At 37.2% G+C, this 23,695-nt stretch overlaps 1 protein-coding gene and 1 pseudogene across 3 annotated transcripts in view; one reads left to right on the plus strand and one right to left on the minus strand.

The window, feature by feature from the left end:
* PRDM10 (PR/SET domain 10) overlaps positions 1-23,695 on the plus strand; it is a 145,320-nt gene that overhangs the window by 39,048 nt on the left and 82,577 nt on the right. For all 3 annotated transcript variants that reach the window (XM_078147103.1, XM_020963794.2, XM_020963795.2), the window contains exons 2-4: positions 1,971-2,159; positions 10,606-10,770; positions 12,748-12,807. In XM_078147103.1, coding sequence (XP_078003229.1) covers positions 2,091-2,159; positions 10,606-10,770; positions 12,748-12,807 — 294 coding nt within the window. In that variant the 5' untranslated portion in view covers positions 1,971-2,090. The remainder of the gene's footprint in view (positions 1-1,970; positions 2,160-10,605; positions 10,771-12,747; positions 12,808-23,695) is intronic.
* Positions 20,101-20,487, minus strand: LOC110192565 (large ribosomal subunit protein eL32 pseudogene; annotated as a pseudogene).

Raw genomic sequence — 23,695 nt, forward strand, 5'->3', positions numbered from 1 at the left:
TAATATAAATTTTGTCTTCAACTAGATTTTAAACTTCCTGAGGACAGGAACCCATATCTTCAATTTAGTTTCAATTCAACGGACATTGGATTAAGTGCCAACTATACATAAAGTACTGTTTATCATATTTGATACTGTTTAAATATTTCATTATTCTTGTCTTCTACTGAGCAGAAGGTAATAGTAGCTCACATTTCTAGAGTGCTTTATAGTTTACAAATACTTCTCTCATATCGATACTGTGAAGTAGGTAATACAAGTATTCTTTTTGCAGATGAAGAAATAGGTTAAATGCCAAGGTTCCATAGCTGATAGAGCTATGATAGTGCCAAAATCTGAATCCAGATCACCTGACTCCCAAGTTCAGTGCTATTTCTATTGCAACTTAATGCTTAATAAATGTTTGTTAAAATGTGATCTTGTTTCTTCGAGGAAATAATTAATGATTAAGATTTGTTTTAAAAAAAATTCACAGAAATAAAGAAATTAGAAAAGATTTACCTCCATTATTAAAAGCACCCCAATTCTCATATTACTTAATTAATTCTGGTATAAGATGGATATGTATTTCACATAAACTAAAATTATTTGGGTTTGCTTTAAAAAGTTAGCAATACTCCTCTGGATATCAAAGCAACCCTTGTGACTCATTCAGTATGACATGAGATCTTCAAAATTGGAAAGTTATTGAATGACTACCAGTCATTGAATTGAATACCAGTCAGTAAAGCTGTAAGAGATTCCTAATGTAAAGAGTCTCAGTTAAAAGAGAATATGGAGAATTTGATAAATGTAAATTTTTCAAGTCTTCTTCAAATTTGAACTAATGTATGATTCATTTCATCTATATTTATTGAATACCTACATTCAAGATACTCTGGATAAAGAGACAAAAACAATGAAAAAAAAAATAAACCAAACAGCTTGTGCCCCTAAGGGATGTCAATAATCCTTGAAACCAGCTGATCTTATGCCCTAGTTTAAAATATACTTGCTGAAAGTAGTATTAAATAAAACAAAATTTCAATACAACAAAATAATTTTGAAAGTTTCCTCGTGGTGAGATTTATCTTGTACCATAAAGAAAACCTTTTATGTGTCATAGAGTTATGATGAGTTTTTTTTAAGCTTCTTTAGTTTTGAAAGGCATTGGTATATAAAAAGTCTGATAGATGGTGTGGGGAAATAGATTCTTTAAAGAAATTCTATTTTGGAAAATTGCCTTCAGAGTCCATGACACATAATTCTAAATATCCTCTAGTGTCAAGACTTTGTCCTTAAAGGTTGGAAGTTTACAATGCACAGTTTCCAGCTGTCTAGTGACTAAGCTGGGTGATCAAGCGAGATAATACTGTTTTTGGTCACAGTGGATGTCTATTGAGAGAAACCTGGACCTCAAGTCAGTATGTCAAGATGCTTTTATAGGGTTCAATATTTCATCATCATCAGAAAGGAGGAAGAATGATTCAGAAATGAAAAATGTATATATTTTAACTTCCTTATTTGGAAAAAGGAAGGAAATAATCAATAACTGGAACAAAACCAATTTGCAAACCCTAGAAAAGATCATTGTATTAAATAATAGATCTCACATATCTGGATGTTTAACGAGGCTTTTGATTGAGTTAGATATGCTTCCAACAGATGGTGAAACAAGTTTTACACTAGCCTCCAAGTTGAGATTCAACAGTTTCAGACCTTCCTCACATTTCTCCTCCTTTGATTTTCTCCATTCTGCTACACACTTCTGGTGAAGGGAAGAAAGGTCAGTAAGGTCCAGGAGGTGACTTAAAAGTTTCCATTTTTTCTATCTCTATTCTTAGATATACTCTATAAATAAAAACCCCTTCCTTCTTTCTTTCCTTTCTTCTTTCCTCCCTCCCTTCCTTCTTTCTTTCTTTCCTTCTAAGATATAATCTTTTGAGATTTATTAGTCTACTTAAAATCTTAATTCCTTTTCCTCTTTCTAGGTACACTAAAGGCGGATCTCTGGATCTTCTGTGATTTAAATACATGGCAGTCAAATGAGGCTTTTCTGCCTAATGTTACTCTAGGGGCCAGCCATCCTAAGGTTACCAAAAAGCAGTGAGATGGAACCCAAAGCCGAAGATTCACAGGTGTGGTCTACATCTGCCGAACATGAACAGAATACTGCACAGGTGAAGAAAGTACTTCATAATTTTGATATTATGGCAAATTCTTAGTTGGGTATAGTGGCATAATTGTGCTAAATGAACTAATTCACCATTTGTAGGGTTGTCAGTGATTGCCTGCCATTTTTCTCTTTCTAGTCACCCATTGCACCAAGTTGGCATTTTGCTTAATCCTGCCTTTTTGTATGTAAGGTCTCAGGAATTTTTACTTTGGTTTGTTACATATTAATAACTGAGGATTATGACTTATTTTTTTACACAAAAACTGTTCACAAAAGTCCTGTCTCTGTGGCATTAAGGAACCCCTGGGCTCTGTAAGGTTGTATCAGAAGAGTGCAAGTTCAGACAGGACTGATGTTGGGTTGTATGTCCTTTGATTGAGGACTTTCCTCAAAATTTATTATGAGGTTGGCTGCAGTGTTTTCAATTTTTTTTTCCTCGAAGCAGTTCTTGAAAATCATGTTAATTAGTTGCTGAGGGATTTTGATATACATTGTGGTGGGAATTTCCACTCCAATAAAAATGTTCATGAAATATTGTGCTAAATGTAAAGATACAAGGTATCACTATATAAATTAATGTGACTTAAAAAAAAACCCAACCAAACATACCTCCTGAGTGTTGAATCCTTTCTTTGTTTCAGTGATATTGCTTTTAGTCAAAGCATATTTGGAAAACTGCTTCTGAAAACTGGTTACGAGTCTCTTCCTTTTGAGAGAGGTTTTGATTTTTTAAAATAGTTAAGAATTTATTTTGTGTGTGTGTTAATTCTGGTAGGTAAACCTGGTGATAAAGCTGGAAAATACTGTTTTTAGTGAAAAGTGAGGTGTGACTATAAAATAATGAGATAATTTTTTTTTGTTTAACTTATGCCCTGGCCCTGAGGCAGTTGAAAAAGTATTTTGAGCAATGACAGTAATACTAGAATAAATGTATCAATTACTAAGATGACAGTTTTTTAAAATTAAATTAAATTAAATTTTTTATTTTTTTTTTTAGCTAGGCAATGGGGTTAAGTGACTTGCCCAGGGTCACACAGCTAGTAAGTGTTATGTGTCTGAGGCTGGATTTGAACTCAGGTCCTCCTGACTCCAGGGCCCATGCTCAATCCACTGCGCCACCTAGCTGCCCCGACTAAGGTGACAGTTTTGAAGAGAGAACTCATTTAGACATATAAATCCTAATATGTTTGTTGATATCAGTTATATCATACATATTTATTTAGTTCTATTCAGCAATTTTGTATGAGGTAGATTATTAGCCAATTTTTAAATGGTTAAGAATACGACTCATGGCTCTTCTCTGCCCTCTTTCTACTTCCAGACTGTCTTTTTTCCTCCTATTCCCTGATAGTCCTGGGTAAGCAGAAGTCATTGTGGCAAACAGAATTAAGTAAACCTATTGTCATATTCTTTTCAGGTTTAAAGACCTAGAAATCTACTTAATTTTAAGAAAAGTATTTCCATTTTTTTCTAAAACTCTTTTTTTATTTTAATTTTTTATTTTTTGGCAGTTGGGGTAAGTGACTTGCCCAGGGTCACACAGCTAGTAAGTGTCAAGTGTTTAGGGGCAGCTAGGTGGCACAGTGGATAGAGCACCGGCCCTGGATTCAGGAGGACCTGAGTTCAAATCCGGCCTCAGACACATAACACTTACTAGCTGTGTGACCCTGGGCAAGTCACTTAACCCCATTGCCTAGCTAAAACAAAAACAAACAAAAAAAAAGTGTCAGGTGTTTGGTCTGAGGCTGGATTTGAACTCAGGTTCTCTTGACTTCAGGGCTGGTTCTCTATCCACTGCACCACCTAGCTGCCCCATTCTAAAACTCTTAAAATCAAATCTTATAATAGTTCATTTAAATAAACATTGAATACCTATTCTCTTCTGGTTGTTGAGGACACAAAAATACAAATTAGAATATGATAAATAGAAGAGAGCATCAGACACTTCCTTCTTCATGTTCAGGACCCTTCTTGCCACCATTTGCCTCCACTATCCCTTCTTTCCCCACTGAAGTCAGTGAGGGACTCCACCTGAGAGATACTATTAGTAGAGATTTTTTCACATCAACATTTTAGTTAAGACCTTGGAGCCAGTTTAGTCTACAATGTTTTCCCCAGCTGATGATCTCCCTGCACTATGGCTAGCAGATTCCTACTTCTTCCTATTCCTATCATACAGAATTACCGTCAATTTAAGGGAAAATTTCTGCCCCTTGTTCACTCTTTCAGCCCTATAGGCCCAGCCCTAGACTTTCATGGTCTCTCATTCTTGTTTATCCTATCCTTTCTCTGTTCCTTCTGGAACCTCATTTTACTGGCAGCACATTTGCCTCCATTCCTCAGGCTGTTCCTCTTGTGCTGTTACCTTTTATCACTAAGTGGAACCTGGCTTTCTGTTTAAACAGATCATCCCTTGCTACCCTATAGAATGCTGACCTGTTCTTTTACTCTCTTATCCTGCCATTCCCTACTGTCCCCTTTAGTCTCACACATGATGAGTTTGAGTCATTGTATTTGTTCTCCATTGCTCTGGAAGAATTACCTTCTACCACTATCACCTAGTGACTTTGCCTTTTCCTGTTTTCAAGTTCATTACAACCAATTGTAAAAAGTTCTTCTTCTTTCTCTTCAGCTATTTCAGTACATCACTCATAGTCTTCTCTGTCTTACCTCTAACCCTTGCCTCCATCCTTCGCTCCTCTAAGAACCTCTTTTCTGTTTTCGTTATAAACTCAGGACCCTGAATCCCTCTGTGTTTCACTTTACTTTTCATTGTCTTGACTCTGTAGGTAATCAGTTCAGTAAGGTAGAGTCCTCTCTACTCTTGAATTCCTTTTCTTCTTGTCATTCTGCTGCACATACTCCGCTGATCTGTCACCCTGGATCTTCTTTACCCTCAGCTTTCTTGCTCCTCTTCCTGAGTTGTTGAATGTTGTTGGGAGAAGTGACAGAACCACAGGTTAGGGCCTTTAAAAATTGTGTTATCTAATAAATGGGCTCTCCTAGATAACAGTTTGACTTCCTAGCAGACTTCCCATACTGCATATTCTAAAACTATCTCCTCAGGGCCCTAATTCTGTCTCCATACCTTCTTTCTCAACAGATGACTTTATTTTTCTGAGAAGATACATACTTTTCATCATGAATTCTCTCATCTTGACTTCTTTGCTACACCAAAATTTCTCTACATCTTTACCCAATCTTTCTTCTAGCCTCAGAGGAGGAGATAATCTTGTTTTTTTGTCAATGCTCAAATTTCTATTTGTGCTCTTGACCCCTCCTTTTCTCATCTTCTTCGGGAAGTCGTCTCACCTCTTATTCCTCCTCCATTTCTTTAGTTTCTTTTTAAGTACTAAATCCTTCCCTTCTGCTTACAGAAATATTCAGGTCTCTCCTTTTAAGGAGATCTTCCCTTGACCCTGACATTATCTCGAGCTCAACATGCCCCAAACAGAACTTGTTGTCTTTCCCTCAAAATTTACCTCTCTTCCTAACTTTCTTGTTTCTTGTTGAGGTACCATTGTTTTTCCAGTCACCTAGCTTAGTGACCTCAGGATCATTCTCAATTCTTCACTCAATTTTATTTGCCATATGTAGTTAGTTGCTAAGTCTTGTTAATTCTGCCTTCATAACCTCTTTCCATCTCTCCCTTTTGTCTCCCTCCCTCCCTTCACACAGCCACTACACTACCTAGTTCAGACTCTTGTTCCTTTTCAACATCAACTAAAGGGTCTTCCTGACTTCCTGTCTCTCCAATCTGTCTTTCATGTAGCTGCTGATGTTCCTAAAGCGTGTGTCCGAGCTATTACTCTTCTATTGAAAAGATTCCCATCACTTCTTCATGTGTCTTGGATAAAATACAAGTAACTCTGTTTGGCATTCAAAACCCTTCACAACCTGTCCCCAGCTTATTTCTATGCTTATTGTACTTTACTTTGCTTCACAAAATATATGTTCTAGACTAACTGACTTATTGTGGATTCTCATGCAGGGTACTCCATCTTGATGCCTTCACACAGACTGTCCCCTCATGCCCCAAATGCTGTGCTTCCTCCCTTCTGCCCCTTAGAATTCTAGCTCTCTTCAGTGCTTACCTCAAGGGTCATCCTTTGCTGTTAATGCTCGACCCCATTCCTCTCCCCCCCAAATTGTATATATTTTTGTATTATTTGTATATGCAGAAGCCACCTGGTATAATGTAAAGAGTTGGCCTTAGAGTCAGAAAGATGACTTAAGTTCAGCTTCCCTTCCCCGTCTCCACACTCTCCCACTGTCTCATTCACACTGGCTGTGTGATCCTGGGCAAGTCACTTACCCCCGTCAATATTCTAGGCAACACTCCAAGGCCACAAATTGCTGAGAAGATGTTGACCTGCACCGGTAGAGGATATTCATTCTGCTGGTGCCTTCACAGCTGCTTTCCTTATGTCCCATCTTTTGTATTTATTCATACGTGCACAAGTTGTTTCTTCTAATAAAATATAAGCTCCTTGAGGGCAGGGACTTTTTTGTTGATGTCTGTATAGCCTTATCACCAAGCATAGCTCCTAGTCCAAAGTAGGTGCTTAGTAAGTGCTTGTTTGTTGAAAGTCTTTGACCCTCAGACCTCTGTGCTTCATCCTCCCTCCTATCTCCTACTGGCTTCTCAGCCCTTGGCAGTGTGGCTTCTGACACTGAATGTACTCAGACTGGAGTCTGAGGTCATCAGTGATTATTGAAATCCTAAAGTTTGTGGCAGTGTCTCAGTGTGGCCCCTTCTGGACCTTTCTGCAACATCACACACTGCTGAACCTTTTCTCTCTGTCTTCTTCTCTCTTCAGTTTCTTCTCTTACCTGCCTGAGTTCTCTTCCTTGTTCTCCTTCGGCTCTTCAAATGCTTGTGTCCCTGAAGGACCTGCCCTAGGCCCTCTTGTCTTTTCTCTTTGCCTTAGCAAACTCCTCTGTTCCCACAGATTTCAGTTCAGTAGACATTTAAATAGTTAATTTGTGTGAGGCACTGTGCTGATTGCTAGAGGCATTAAGTCTCTTCCCTCAAAGAGCTTATGTTTTATTTATTTTTTCCCAAAACCTTTAATAATTTAGTGCTTCCCACAGTCAGGCACCCTCTCAGGAGCCCATTCTGCCGCTCTATACCCATGCTGTTGCTTCCTTCTCCAACTTCTTAATGCCTCAAACTCTGTTTTATGCTCCCAATTCCCAGCCTCAGAGTACTAGGCCTGCTGAGTCAGATGGGGGAGAAGGAGGCATCTATCAGATTGGGCTGGGGAAAAGCCATTTCCAGCTATCAAGGACCTTATGTTTTACTGGATTCAGTTATTACCACTGAAAAAAAATGCTTCCCACATCTATTTACCAAACTTCAAATTTCCCCCTGAACTCCAGTCCTGCATCTCTTCTTTTCTATAGGACATTAGCCAAACAGCCCACCAGTACCTCACACTTTCTCCTTCAATTTACTCTTCTTATAACTTCCCTGTTTTTGTTGATAATATTACCTTCCCAGCCACCAAAGTTTGACCACCTGCCATCATCTTTGACTTTCTTCTCCTTCACCCTGGCATTCTATCAGCTGTCGAGTCCTATTGATTCTAACTCTACAGTGTATTTTGGATCCATCCTTTTCTCTCTGCTTACAGGGACACCATCCTAGTCTTGGATCCCATCACCTTTTAAGCCTGAACTACTGCAATTGCCTCTTAACTGGTCTTGCTGCCTTCTATCTCACTTCACTCCAATCCATCCTACATATTGTTGCCAAAATAATCCTGCTAATGTATAGATCTGAATGTGTCACTCCTCTGCTCAGAAAACCCTAGTGGCTTCCTCTAATCTATAAAATAAATTATGGATTCCTGACCTTTGCCTTTAGGGCCCTTCCTGGTTTGGCTTTTACTTAACTTTTTAGCCTGATTTCAGATTTTCACTTTATCTCCAATTTCTCTCTCTTTCCGTGTGTGTGTGTATATATATATATATATGCACACACATATATATATATCTAGATCTATAGATTTTTATAGATATCTGTATATAGATCTATAGATGTTTATATTGATCCATTATACAGATATGTAGATTATATGTAGAGATGTATAGATTATGTATAGATATGTAGACACATATCTATAGATCTAGATCTATATATATCTTGTTTATATGCACTTGATTGTATGTTGTCTTTCCTATTAGTCTGTGAGCTCTTCGAGAGCAGGGATTTTTTTTTTGCCTTTCTCAGCATTCCCACCATTTAGCATAGTGCTTGGCGCATAGTAATAAATGCTTGCTGTCTGTATTCTAGCCACACTGAACTATTAGAATCTTAACTCAGTATGTCTTTTTTTTTTTGACATTTAACAAAAAGAAGTTTATTGAAGTAAGCATGGAAAGGAAATTCAGCAAGGATACAGCATTGATTCACTTGGGTGTAGCTTTCTTGCCTCTGCATTTGCCATGGTGGTAAGATGGGTGTCAAGCTTGAGGGAGGAGTTCTTGACTCTTTGTGCACTGTTTTAAGTCTCAAAGACTCTTTCAATAATAGATCTTTTCTTGCCAGAGTACATTTCTATAGGCAATTCATAATATCTAGAAAGTACTCTCTTTTCTGCTCCACCTTCCCAAAATACTTTTCTTGCTTCTCAGTCTCAAGGCTCAGCTCAGGGGCTACTATCATTGTGGAATTTTTCTGGATTTCTTCAGCTGACAATATGCTCTCCCTTCTTGAATTTTCTAGGAGCATTTTATGTGTATGGACTGTTGCTTTGATCCCACCATATTATACTTTGTATTATTATCTATTTCTGTAAATTCCTTGAGGTATTTTTAATCTTTGTATTAAAGTTGTTTTATTTATACCTGCTGATTCTACCTGCTGATAAATAAAACAACTTTGTATACAGAGAGGTATTCACTTTCTTTTTTCCTTTTTTTGGTCTGGACCTGTGATTTTACTGCTATAGGGAAATTCCTGGTGAGGAAATTCCCTTTGCTGATTGTTGTTGTTTAGTCATTTTAGTCATGTTCAACTCTTCTTAACTCCATTTGAGATTTTCTTGGAGTGGTTTGCCATTTCCTTGTCCAGCTCATTTTACAGATGAGGAAACTGAGGTTAAGTGACTTGCCCAGGGTCACACAACTAATAAGTATCTGAAGCTAGATTAAGCTCAGGTCATCCTGACTCTAGGTTTGGTGCTCTCTCTGCTGTGCCACCCAGCTACCTCCTCTACCAATGGAGATCAGCAATTGTTAGAGATTAAGTGACTAGTCTAGGACTAGCAGAAGTAGGCCTTTAACCCGTATCTCCCAGACTCCAAGGCCACCTCTTTCCATCCTGCCTTTTCTGTGTCATTTAGTTGGTGATTATGAACTGTTTCTTGAATTAGAGTAGACTGTACTCTCTCTGTTGTGAGAAACCAAATGTGAGAACTGAAATCTAAGACCAAGTGTAGGTATCAGAGTCAGGATTTCACCCATAATCCTAACTTTGAAATGTTTACATAGATGATTTCTCTCAAGTTTACACTTTGGGAGGGATAGCTGGGAGGGAATAAGCTTTATTAAGCACCTGTTATGTGCCAGGCACCGTGCTAAATGCTTTATAAACATTACCTCATTTGATCCTCACAACAACTCTGGGAGATAGGTGATATTATTATCTCCAGCAGTGGAGGAAACTAAGGCAAACAAGAGGCTCAGGGACATGTTTAGCGTCTGGTAAATGCCTGAGACTTGATTTGAACTCTGGTCTTCTTCACTCCAGGCCTGGCACTCTATCCATTGTGCCATCAGCTCCCTCTCCTTTGGTCATGTGCTTGTACACATGTCGAAGATTCGATTAAATGTCAAGTATCACCCTTAGGCATTAAAGCTACAAAATTAAAACTGGACTTGTACTTTTAGATTTTTCATCCATGAGAGGCTCTTTTCATTCTGCCTGCTGATAAAACAACTTTGAGAAATTTACTCTCAGAGCTCTCAAATATTCCCCCTGCCTTTTTTAGGTTCTAGCTCTTTGTTTTGATTAGCTCTAAACAACTCTACTTATACCCCAGTTGTAAGGCCTTTAAAAAAATTAAGTGATTCTATAAAGATACATCTCAAAAGTTTTGAAACAAGGAGTTTTATGTTTTTGAGAGAGGTTGACTCTTGAATCTAGACACATTTGATTCCATTCATCAACCAAATCCTTGTAATTCCCAGTGAGTGATGGCTACGTCTACAATTTGGGGCACAGCGAGTTTAAGCTAGTTGCATAATGTAAAAAAAAAGTGAATTAGTTCATTAGGCCTTCTTTCTAGTCTGCTGTTTAACGCAGACACAGGTCCATCAATCCAAGTTCTTCTTTCATTAGCCCTACTTAAGAAGCCTAGCTATTTATAGTCCATAGTTGGTGACATCTCTTTATGAAGGTGACTTTGGTTGCAAGAATGTGTTTGTCTGCTTTATTCTCCCAGGTGCACTTTGTTCCTGAAAGTGGAACAGTAGCTCAGATTGTGTATGGTGATGATCAGGACCGTCCATCCCAGCAAGTGGTCTACACAGCAGATGGGGCATCTTATACTTCAGTGGATGCTCCAGAGCACACCCTAGTTTATATCCATCCTGTGGAAGCTACACAGGTAGGTAAAATAAACTTTCTGGAATTCTCTCTTTTGGCCATAAGCTAGAAAATGTAGTAATTGTTTTTCTTTTGGACAACTGGTATTTAGAATATCAGGTCTACCTTGGCTCAGCATAATTGCTGCCAAACACAGGTAAAAGAGAAAGTGTGTTGTTTATGTACAAAATATTCAGATTTTGCTGGTGGTTTATTGATTGCATTACAGCTACTATAACAGAAACTGAGATATCTTTTTAAAAATCATTTTTATTTATTTCATTAAATATTTTTCAATAATGTAAAAATTTTAACAATAATTTAAAAAAATTGTGAGTTCCAGATTCTTTCCCTCTGTCCTGCTCCTCCCCCTCTTTGAGAAAGCAAACAATTTGATTACTGTTATGTATGTGAATTCATGCAAAACATTTTTCCATATTAGCTATGTTGTAAAAGAAAATACAAGCAAAAGAAAACAATAAAATAAAGTAAAAAATAAGTATACCGAGTTCATCAGTTTTTTTCTTTGGAGGTAGATACTGTTTTTCATCATGGGTCCTTTAGAACTGTCTTGAAACATTGTCTTGATTAGAGTAGCTAAGGCTTTCACAGTTGATCATCCTTTGCTGTTATTGTATGCAATGTTCCCCTGGTTCTGCTTAATTCGTTTTGCATAATTTCATATAAGTCTCCCCAGGTTTTTCTGAAACCATTCTACTTGTCTTTTAACTCTGGTAAATGGCATGGAATTGTAACCATCTCCATTTTCATAAATTGCTTGGTATGCTGGCCCATGAATACATTCTTAATCCGAGTTGTTATCAAAATAAATACCATTTCATTTGCACTAAGATTCCAGTAATTTAATTCTCCCTTATGTAACATTCAACAGAGAGCTCAAGTTGCTCCTAAGAAGAAAGCATGCTGTCATTTTCTAGAGGGACCCACTTAATGTAATACTTTTAATATCATAAAAAATAAAATAGGCAAGACGGTGTCTTTGGCACTCCTGTGTATTTTTAACCCTTACTGTTTTTAATGTAGCATTGTTAACGTAAATGGGTTTTCTTGTCACACTTGTGATTGTTGTGTTTGTTTATTATTATATTAATCCTGAAGATCTGTACTGGAAAGTTGAATAAATCCAGTGATAGAAAAAAAATCTTGACTAGTTCCCTGAGTTAGGACTGAATCATAATTCTTTTTAGGTAGCATATGTTGCCAAAGGCCTTTTGTTTGAATGAGGCATTAAAGATGGGCCTTCTAGTTTGACTATGGAGACTCCCTTCTGATTTAAAGGGTACATTAAATATAGGCCTTGAAGTTATAGAGAGGTAGATTTTAGGTAAAAATAATTAAGACATTCTTAATTATTAGAGTTGTCCAATAACCAACTAAGCTATCTCATTAGGTAGTGTGATCTCTGCCCCTGAAGGGATTCAAACAGAGTCAAGATTACCATTTACTGGCTTATAGATACGATTCATGAATTGGGCTAGGGAGTCTAAGAGTCTGTGATTTCAGGATCAACTGCTATAGTCATTTGGAAGGTTTAGTAGAGTGTAGTGCTTTTAGTGAAACTGCCTTGACTAAAGAGTACTTTGACTATCCCCTCTATCCCAACCCTACCCCCAGTTATACTTTCAGTTTGATGTGAAATGTTTTGTTACTTCCTATTTAAAATGTTGTAAACCTTTTAATTAGTTGACACATTCAGGTAAGGTGCAGAGGTGGCTTTACTTGGATGTAAAATAGTGACATGTGATATTTAGTTTGGGATAGTCACCTCATAAAATCTCTTTGGAGCCAACCGAATAAAAGGCTCTAGCCAAATGTGAGATTGCTATCTGTTTTATTTATTCATGTGGGATTATGACTGGCTGTGGTGAGAAGGAATTCTCCCAGGAATTGGTGCTTAGCATAAGGTAATTTTCACTGTGTGGGTTGTAGGTAATCTACCTAGAGATCTGTTTGATAAGTATTTTTCTCCTTTGTCTAGACTCTGTTTACAGACCCAGGCCAGGTGACTTATGTCCAGCAGGATGCCACAGCTCAGCAGGTAAGAAGGGAGCCTTTTCCTTTTGCTTCTGAATAATCCAGGCATGACTTGGCCTGAGTTTTCTCCCTTCTACATACTCTGTATTTGCTAGGTCAGAGGTATCAAGCATGTGTCCCACAACAGTCCCAAGTGTGGCCCCACCTAGATTAAAATGTGATTTGGAAGTATTTACCAAAATACATAAAAAAACAACAAAACCTAGATAATACTACATTTTAAAATTGTCAGTATTTGGCCCACAGGGATCCTTATGTGTGGTTTAATGGCCCCCATTTCCATTTGCTACATTTACTACTGCTCAAGGTAATTGTTTTTTAAAACATTGAGTAATTTCTTTAGTTTTTTTAGTTTAATCAGTCAGTCGAAAATTAAATTACAAGTTGCCATCTTTAAACTGCCTAGTAACAAGGGAATCCATGTTAGAACAACTTTGAAATATGATTGTGTAGTTTAAAAAAACTAACCAATAAAATGGCTTTTGGTTAAAGCCTCAAGAAACAATTCTGAATTTTAAGAATTCACTTTGGATTTTGGAAGTATTTTCAGAGTGGCGTTCCTTTTGAAAAGAACCAGCTTCCTATTTATATCCCATACATAAAGCACAAGTTTTTACCATTCAGTTTGCTGAAATCACAGAGTACTTGTTTGTTTCTAAGGCAAACACAAAGCTCAAAAAACCCTATTTGTTTTCTTTTGCCCATATACCTAATATAGTGTATTAACTCTGGGATTTGGGGAGTAGTCTGTTTAAGCTTTTCCGCGGTGGGAAATTGATTAGAAGCAGCATGAAAATGATTGTGAAAGTGTAGAGGGTAGATAAAATTCTTAGTCTAATGGGGATTCAAGCTAAAAACAAAACGCTTTCATTTTAACTTGTATCGTACATATGTAGCTAGCTCAGCTACTGAATGTCTTGGGCAATGGATAATAAGATTGGCTCATTAGGTTAGGTCAGATTTTGGTGAGATACATTTTCCCAGAGGATTTTGATGCCTTTGTTTTCAGATTTAAAGGATCATGAAAAAACTAATGTATGATGTTGAACATGGCTATGCAAGTCTGTGACAATCCTAAGGAGTCTTTAAGAGTGTTGGTTATTGGTTGTATTTATGTGTAGTTGAGTGTGATTGAGAATTCGGGGGATCTTGTTGAAGGCCACTTTCTAGTGGACAGAAACTATAATTTTTGCTGCTGCCAATTTTAGAAAATACACACACATTTTAAAATGAATGAAGTCTGAAACAGCAGAAATGGAAGTATAAGTGACTATTCCTTTACATATACATCATTGATAACACTGAGCTGAGTTTTTGTTAGAGTGAACAAAAAATATGCCAGTTCATAAGTCCTGGGTCAGATATTTTCTGTGTCTGACAGCAGATCCTTGTAGGTTTGGGTCAATTTGTAGTTTTCTTTAGATTTTGATTTGATTAGGCTTCCCCACTAACTGGACTCAGCTTGTTTGTTTGGAGAACTTGCTTGTCCTGCTACAGATTCCATTTTGGCTTTGTGAAACCGAGCCGTTTCTCCAGTTGTTCCATTTAGTTTTTCTTCTTTGTGAATCTTGGAAACTTGATATTTCTGCCTTTTTTCAATTCTTGCTAGACAGTCTTTAAGACATTTCTTCAGTGCTCACTCTCCATAGCCTTCTAAAGGCAGCCTGCTTTTCTATTTGTTTGCAGGGACTCAGAGAGAGGTTTTCCTGAAGAGTTCAGATTTGCTGAATGTTGATGTTTTTCCTTCAGAATCTTTTGAGTATTAGTTTTTTTAGCTCCTTCTCCCTTTGATCACTTGCCAGCCATGAAGTTACTTCAGTACTTCAATGGATTTGAGATTTCACTGGTGTCGCTACTTTCCCTCAGTGGTGCAGAGTGTAAACCATTTATACCTGCCCATCATATGTGACTTTTGTCCGTGACTTTCCATAATATTCCATACTGGGGTCCACTCAATGTGTGTGTGTGTGGGGGTGTTCTACTCTAGATCCCTTGACATAGCGTGGATACTGTGTGCCTCTCCTTTGCCCTTTGGGTCACCCTCGGCTTTAATTCTAAATAGATAATGGTGTATCATGACGTGTAGCCATGAATATTGTTTTTAAGTGATAGGCCTTTGTTTCAGGAAGAGGTTAGGGTCATTAAAAGCACAGCACCATTACCCTGGTACAATTCAGTTGTCAGCCTGTACCTGTTTGACTCTGGGCCTAGCTCTTTGCTTATGTGAAGAGTCCTTACAAATATATATTTGTATGCACATGCATAGACACACATACACACATATGTATGTACATGCGTGTATCAGTATGACATAGACACGCACATGAATGTATGTACATACTGATGGACCGCCTCTATGAGTTATCCATCCAGTTGAATATCTTAGACTGGGCAAATAGGCATATGATGAACTATTGGATTTTTAGAGGATGGCTAGACCAAACTCTTTTGAGTGATTACAGTTCTTATTTAGGAGATTCTTCAGTGTTCTCTGGCTTCATGCATTCAGCATAGTATCACCTGCCAACAGGATCACTGGGAAGACCTCATCATCTGTAGGGAATCCCTTTTCTATTCCCTGGACAGCCCTCCATGATGGCAGCAGACACCTTTGATGGATTTATGTCCCCCTCTGAATTTTTTGTTTGATATTACTAATCAGAGGACCATTGAGAAAAAGTGTCTGTTATACCATTAAAGGAATCATGTATGATTTTGGCAGCTGTGTGTCTTTTACTTCTTTAAAAGAGAGCCTTTAAAGGGAAATTTTGTTCTACTGAATTAAATACTTCTTTGTAATCAACTAACAACCTCAGTGGGATTTTGTATTCTCTACCTCTTTCATTCAGTTACATGACTATAAAGAGGTGGTCTACTATAGAAAATAATTTTAATCTTGTTTGCTCAAAGATCCCTTTGAGTAACCTATAGACACTTAAAGGGTATCCTTGATGAGAAAGAGTTGGTCAGGATTTTGGAAAATAGACTCTAAATCCTTCCTCTCTTTGCAAAGGTTGTGGTCTATGGATATAGAATATTACATATAATATCAGATGTAATTAATGATTGATTAGCTTTCCCAAATTGCTTTTTTCCTTTTCTTTTAAAAATATTTGTGACAAGGGGATAGAATAATATATAAGGGTGTCTCCCAGAGGCTAATGGCTTCCCCTCTGCTATTACCTTCCATTTACTCTGTATTATATACACATACATATCTATTTATATCTGTCTATCTGTATATCTATATATAGTTATTTACTTGTTGTCTACCCCATTAGAATGTAAGTTTCTTCCTTTCTCAGTATCCATAGCACTTAGCAGAGTGCCTGGAACATAGCACTTAGTGAATGATTGTTGATTGTCTGGCGTATATGTTGAGGCACTATTCCTTAACATTCTCAAAATTGTGTCACCTCCAGCACAGATTCTCTGTATACTTAGTGTAGTCCAACTCTTCCTGCTTTTGTTTTCTTTCTTTCTTTTTTTTTTTTTGGTGAGGCAGTTGGAGTTAAGTGACTTGCCCAGGGTCACACAGGTAGTAAGTTTCAAGTGTCTGAGGCCAGATTTGAACTCGGGTCCTCCTGAGTCCAAGACCTGGAGCTCTGTCCACTGTACCACCTAGCTGCCCCCAATGCCTTTGTTTTCTTAAGTACCATTTCTGTTTTCCAGTTGTTATTATTCTTAATTATTAGTCCATGATTTTCTCTCTCTTCCTGATATTTCTCTATCTCTTTGACATCTTTCAGTATATCACATGAAATTTTTCATATTTGCTTTCCAGTTCTATCGTTTTCATTCAGTTCAACAGGTATTCATTTTTCTTCATCTTCTTGTTTTGGATGTGCCTGTTGAAAAATAAGTATTTTTGACTCCATTTCCTCCTGAAACAGTCATACTTAACTGTCACTGGAATACCACATGTTCTAGTACATAAGAAGGAGGATATTTTACTTCTGGGAAATAACATGAACCTTGTTTTGTTTCACTTAGATTTTTCTGAAAATGCTTATTTGTATTAGGGAGGTTGCTTATTGTTTCAGCGCTCATAGGAACCAGTTTATTAGAACAATTTCTTATGTATCTCCTCCTTTTCATGGCTAAACTCTTAGAAAGAGCTGTCTGCATCCATTGCCTTTACTTCTTCTTCCCTTACTCACTTTTAGCCATTTGCAGTCTTTTTTTTTTCTGACCTAATCTCACTATTGAAACTACCCTTTCCAAAATTACCATTGATCTCTTTAATTGCCAAATTTGATGATTTTTTTCTCCATCCAGCATCTTTCTTGACATCTGTGCCACTTTTGAGACTATTGAGTGCACTCTCTCCTCTTAAAATGCTTTATGTTCTCTGTTTTTCTGACACAACTCTCTCCTAGTTCTCTTTCAATCTGTCTGACTTTCAATCTGTCCCGTTTAATTGTACTTCTCAATCTCCCTTGTTGCTATGTTATCTATATCATGCCCTCTAATTTTAAGTGTATTCTCAAGGCTCTAGGCTGAGACTTTTTTAAATTTTCTGCATTTACCCTTTTTAAAAAAATAATTTATTTATAGCATTCTTTTTTAAAATTTTGAGTACCAGATTTCTCTCCCTCCCTTTAGTACTACCCATCCCTGCACATTGAAAAGACAAGCAATATGATATCAGTTACATAGTGCATTTACTCTTGATGACTTCTTCAGCTCCTATGGGCTTAATTATTGTCTCTACTCAGAATATTCTCAAATTGATCTTACATTTTCTCTAGAGCTCCAGTCATGCATCTCCAACTGCCTGTTAGATTATTTCAGAATGGATGTCATTTAGGCATCTGAAATTCACTATGTCCAAAACTGAACTCATTATCGTTTCCTCTAAACCCACTATTTTTGACTTCCCCTTTTTGTTTTATTTTTAAATTAAATATTTATGTTTTTTCCAATTACAAGTAAAAACAATTTTTTAACATTTGTTTTTTAAAATTTTGAGTTCCAGATTCTCTGTCCTTCCCCTCCGTCTCTCCCTCCTCTTCCCTTGAGAAGGCAGGCAATTTGATATGGATTATTCATGTGTAGTTATGCAAAACATATTTCCATATTAGTCATGTTGTGAAAGAAGACACAAACCGAAAGAAAAAAATACAAAAAAAATTAAAGAAAGTGAAAAATGCTATGCTTTGATCTGCATTCAGACTCAGTTCTTTCCCTGGAGGTGGACAGCATTTTTCATCATGGGTCCTTTAGAATTGTCTTGGATTTTTGTATTGCTGAGAATAGCTCAGTCATTCATACAGTTGATTGTCATACAGTATTGCTGTCGTAGTGTACGTGTTCTCCCTGTTCAGCTCACCTCAATTTGCATCAGTTCATTTAAGTCCTTCCAGGTACTTCCTCTTTATGTTGAGGGCATCAGCTTCCTTCCTTATTCAGGTTTGCAACCTTGAAATAATTTTCGTCTCTCCACTACTTATTCGTATATCCAATCAGTTGCCAAGCCTTGTCAATTCTGCCTGTACAGCATCTCTCCCATACTCTCTTTTCTCTACTCATACAGCCAATACCTTAATTCTGGTCCTTATTAAGTGTTACCTGAATTATTGCAGTAGCCTTCTAAGTGCTCTCATTACTTCAAGTCTCTACCCTTTTCCATCTAACTTACACACAACTGCCAAAGTGGTTTTTTTCCCTTCTAAAATATCTATCTGATCAAATAAAAGCTTCTCTGTTTAGCTTTTGAAGTCTTTTTATTATTATTTTTTTTGTGAGGCAATTGGGGTTAAGTGACTTGCCCAGAGTCACACAGCTAGTGAGTGTTATGTGTCTGAGGCCAGATTTGAACTTGCCCTCCTCACCCCAGGGCTGGTGCTCTATCCACTGCGCCACCTCGCTGCCCCTTAAAGTCTTTTACAGCCTGACCCTTACCTCCCTTTCCAGATTTATATCACATTATTCTCTTTCATGTACACTGTGATCTATGGTCCTTCTTCTCCATCTTCTGTCTCTGCCTTTGCATGAGTTATTTCCCACAAATGGAATGTGCTTCCCTCCTTACCTATGTCTCACAGAATATTTTGTTTTCTTCAGAGATACCTTCTACATGAAACTCTTCTTAATTCCCTAAGCTGCTGGTGAATTCACCCATAAAATCTTTACATTGTATTTATTTTGTACATGCATACACACACATATGTTCTACATACATATGTATACACACGTATATTTGTATACAAGTGTATGTATATATTATATATACACACGTGTGTATGTATATATGCCTCTGTGTGTGTGTGCGTGCATGTGTATAATATAAAATGTAACTTTTTGAGGGTAAGAACTCTTTTGTATCCCCAGCACCTAACACAGTGCCTGGCACATAGTAGATACTTCATAAATGCTTCTTGATTAATTAATTGATCAAGTTTCAAATTGTTCTAAATAGTTTTTGTATCTGTGCCTTGAATTTGTGTGGAATAAAATTGATCTAGAAGTTTCTACCTTGGCATTTTTCCAGTTCTGTTTCACTTTAGTTACTATCACTCAGCTTGCATTGAGGCATACTTGTGGAAGGGTCTAGAGTCATGTTCATTTAGATTTGGAAGGGGCTTTTCGAGTCTGACTAGGAAGTTAATCCCCATCCTCATGCATATGTCATTGAAACAACATTCTTGACAAGTGATCATTTTGTTTGAATGCCCTTCAGGAACAAGCAACTCATTCCTCTCATTCAGCATATCCACTCTTTTATTGGACAGGTCTAATTGTTAGAAATCATTTCCTTATTTAGAACCAAAATCAGCATCCTTGGACCTTTTACACATTGATCCTATTTCTTCCCTTTGGACCTATGCAGAATAAACCTAATCCTTCTTTCATGTAACAGCTCTTCAGAAATTTGAAGAAAACTGTGCCCAGCACATAGCAAATGTGTAATACATGCTTGTTGATTATGTTTCCCTTAAGTCTTCTTTTTCCAAGCTATTTTCTTCATTTTCTTCAACTAGTCCTTCCTTTCATGACATAGTTTTAAGTTCCCTTGTTATCCTGGTCATCCTCCTTTTAACATTTTCTAGCTAACAGTGCCCCTTATTAAATGGGGTATCCAGGATTGACCACAATTCTATAATTGAAGTAGTCTTATTGGGCCAGAGTAAAATGTGACTAAATTTTTATTATATTAACTTTTTTGGGTAGTTTGAGGGTTTCTTTAACGCAAATAAAAATTTAAATAAATTTTTATTTGTTTAAATAAAATAAATAAACAAATAAAATTAAATAAACAAGTAAAAATAAAAATTTTTAACACAACTAAAAATTACTAATTTTCTTCACTCTTCAGTCTAGCATTTGGATTGGTGATCTTGATGGCTGGTTGACCTGGTCTCTCAACAGTGACTTTCTGATTCTTAGAGGAAACACTGTGAGCAATCTCAGTACAGTAAGATTTGTTGCGCGTCCTGAGCCCTTTTAGCTCTTTGACATTGTGCATCAGAAACTTTCTGAATTCACTGGGCAATATGTGTTTTGTCTTCCTGTTGCTTCCATAACCAATATTGGTCATCAAGATCTGGCCCTTGAACAGTCTTTGCAATCTGTTGTCAGTGCCTCTTGGTTTACACCAGTTTTTCTTGATTTTGACATATCTGCCTGACTGGGGTCAGATTAACTTTTTAGTCCTTTTATTGACAATTTCATGTTTTACGAGGGGTCATTAACTTTATTATCATTAACATCATCCCCAGCCTGTACTTGTATAACTGATTTTTTTGTCAGTGTTGTTGTTTGTTCAGTCACTTTGTTGTTGTGTCCAACTCTTCGTGACCCTGTTTGGGGTTTTCTTAGCAAAGATACTGGAGTGGTTTGCCATTTTCTTTGCCAGCTCATTTTACAGATGAGGAACTGGGGTAAACAGTGTTAAATGACTTGCTAAGTTGTTAAGTCACACATCTAGTAAGTATCTGAGGCTGGATTTGAACTCAGGTCTTCCTGAGTCCATGCTCTGTACTCTATCTACTGTGCCACCTTTTAAATTACTCTTGTTTAATTTTGTTCTATTAAATTATGATCTTGATTCTGTCATCCACTGGATTAGCTATACTTTTTTGCTTTATAGTGACATGTTTGTCAAATTGGTGCACGTGTGCATGCACACATTTCATCCGGTTCACTGATCTTGACACTCCATCTCCTGTTTCCATGCCTTATGTTTCCATGCTGTCTCTTGTACCTGGAATACCCTGTCCCTTTGCCTCTTAGTTTCTCTAGTTTCCTTTAAGACTCATCCCAAATCCTACCTTCTGCAGGACTGTGTAGGGCTGAGGATGGATCTCTTTGTTCTGCCACTAGAGACTTCCCTCCAACTTGACTCTGTTCCATGCATTAATACGCTCTGGATCCTGTTCAACTAGTTCTGACTACATCTAAGTGTATTATCATGTAGCCCAAAACTCTCCTGTAAGAATAACGAGAGAGCAGTGGTCAGATTCCTTGCCTGAATTCAGATATTGTGTCAACAACATTCCACCGATCTACCAGTTTGATAAAACCTGCCAATAAAGAAAGTGAAATTAGTCTATCATGATTTGCTCTAAACAAACTCATACTGACTTCTAGTGGTCAAAAATTCTCTGCTTGTTTTATAAAGTGTTCACCAACCATTAGTTAACAAGCTCTTCTACAACTTAATTGGGGGTAGATGGTAAAATTACTGGTCTATTGTTTTCAGGACCTACCTTTACCCATTTTTAAAAACTGGTAAAGCATGTGCTGTCCCTTTCCTATTCTTTACAACTTCTCAAATATTCACATTTGTAAGTTCTTTCAGATCCATGGGATGTTATTTGTTTGGGTCAAGTAGCTCGATAAACTCATTTAAAGCATTGCATTTGCGTAGACAACTCCCAGATCTGTGTATCTAGCCTTGATCTTTGCCTTGATTCCCAGTTTTGCATCTCCCCTTGCTTTCTAGATTCCTCCCCCTGGACGATCCACGAATCCCTTAAACTTTTCTTTTATGCTGCTATGATCTCATTGGTATGATCACTCTTTCCAAGAGTGCAGATTGTAACCCATTCATTCCTATTCATCCTATATAATTCTTGTACACATTCTCCATAAATCCTCTACCATAGGGTTGGGATTTGCGTAGCCTTTTGGGAGTTTTTTTTCTGTATCTTTTAACATCGCATGGTTATTAGTGCAGCATGTGGCATAGTTCAGCTGTTGTTCTTGCTATGTGAATATGTCTATTTTTTCCATCATACAACTCCCTGATGACATCATATTGCAAAGGATAAGCTATGTAAACAAAGTGCTGCAGCTTGATCACATCCACATCACCATTGCTCAGTAGGTGGTTGTCAGTTTTAATTCCTTTGAGATTGTGGGATTCTATGACTCAGAATCATGAAGCATCATCTCAAACTAAACATTTCTAAAAATTCAGTTGTTGCTTTTATAGATTTCTCCTTTTTGTTGATGGCTTCACTGTCCTCCTAGCCCTGATTTCAGACCTCAGAGATTGATTCTTTCCTCTTTCTTGCTCCCAGTATAAAATTAGTTTGCAAGTCCTGTTTATTCTGCTTCTATACAACAGTTTAATTCTTAACCTATTTTTCAGACCTCATGCCACAATTCAATTAAATTCAAATTTCTTATTTTCTAGCCAAATGAGGCTGCTAGCAGTTCTACTGTTCCCCAAATTCAACATGCCATTTTCTACCTCTATGCCTTTGCTTCATACATTGTCTTCTCATTTGGAATTTATTCCCTTATCATGTCTGTCTTTCTTTTTTGGAGGGGGGTGAGGGGAGGCAATTGGGGTTAAGTGACTTGCCCAGGGTCAGCTAGTAAGTGTCTGAGACTGGATGTGAATTCAGATCTTCCTGACTCCAGGGCTGGTGCTCTATCCATCTGTCTTTTAGAATCCTTTTCCCAAAAGTTTCAGCTCAGGTGCCACCTCCTGCAGGTGGTCTTTTCTCATCCTGTTCACACTAATGAAATTATAGCCATTTGGAATATTGGAGTAAATATTTAGGGATGTTCACCAACATATACACACAGGTTTTGGTATACTATTGAATGCTAGACCTACACTTTGTCTTGCTTGAAGTTTTCCTGATAATCATGGTTACTTTTCCTTCTGGCATCAAAACATCAGTCTGAAATTTTAGAAAGGAAAATATACTAGGAGACTTTTCCTGCCTTCTTTGTTTTTGTTTTATTTTGGTCTAGAACTGTGATTTTGTTGGTTTGATGGAACCCTCCATGATGCAGGTCAGTGACTGTGCTGTAACTTGTATTCTTAGGGACCTGTCTGAAGCATTGAGAAATTAAAGTGTCCTGCCTAGAATCAGATAATTAGACTATGTTCAAGGTAGGATTTGAACCTAGGTCTTCATGACTCCAAAGGTGGCCTACTTTGCACTATGTAGTACTACCCTTCTGGCCTTAATAGCTAAATATTGGCATACTTAGTAGTTTTAACAGGGAAATATTTGAATTGGGCTCAGGTCTCAGTATGCCCTATGGACAATAAAGCTGTTTTTCTAAGACTTTAAAGAGAGTAAGAAGAAGAATAAATACTGTTAAAGTCTTGTGTTCTCTGTAGCAATTAACATTGAGTCTTTTAAACTTTTCTTAATCATTTGTAGCCACGTTGTCAGAAAAAAAATTTTTTTTTAGAACCTTCCATTCCCTCTTGTCCTAGTTCCTTTCTTAGTGTCTTAGGCTATGTGATCATGCCTGTTTTTTCTCTGAACTTTTTGAATACCCACTTTTCTAAAATCTAGTGGACCCATTAGTGGACAGTCTTCCTTTTTAGCTGTTATAAACTTTGCATGGCCATTTTCCCCCCAAGGTTCTTGTTTCTCCTTATTTCCACTTTAAAAAAAAATCTAAATTAGGTATAATAT

Source organism: Phascolarctos cinereus, unplaced genomic scaffold (assembly GCF_003287225.1).
Source record: "Phascolarctos cinereus isolate Bilbo 61053 unplaced genomic scaffold, phaCin_HiC Scaffold_726;HRSCAF=1367, whole genome shotgun sequence".
Lineage (NCBI taxonomy): Eukaryota > Metazoa > Chordata > Mammalia > Diprotodontia > Phascolarctidae > Phascolarctos > Phascolarctos cinereus.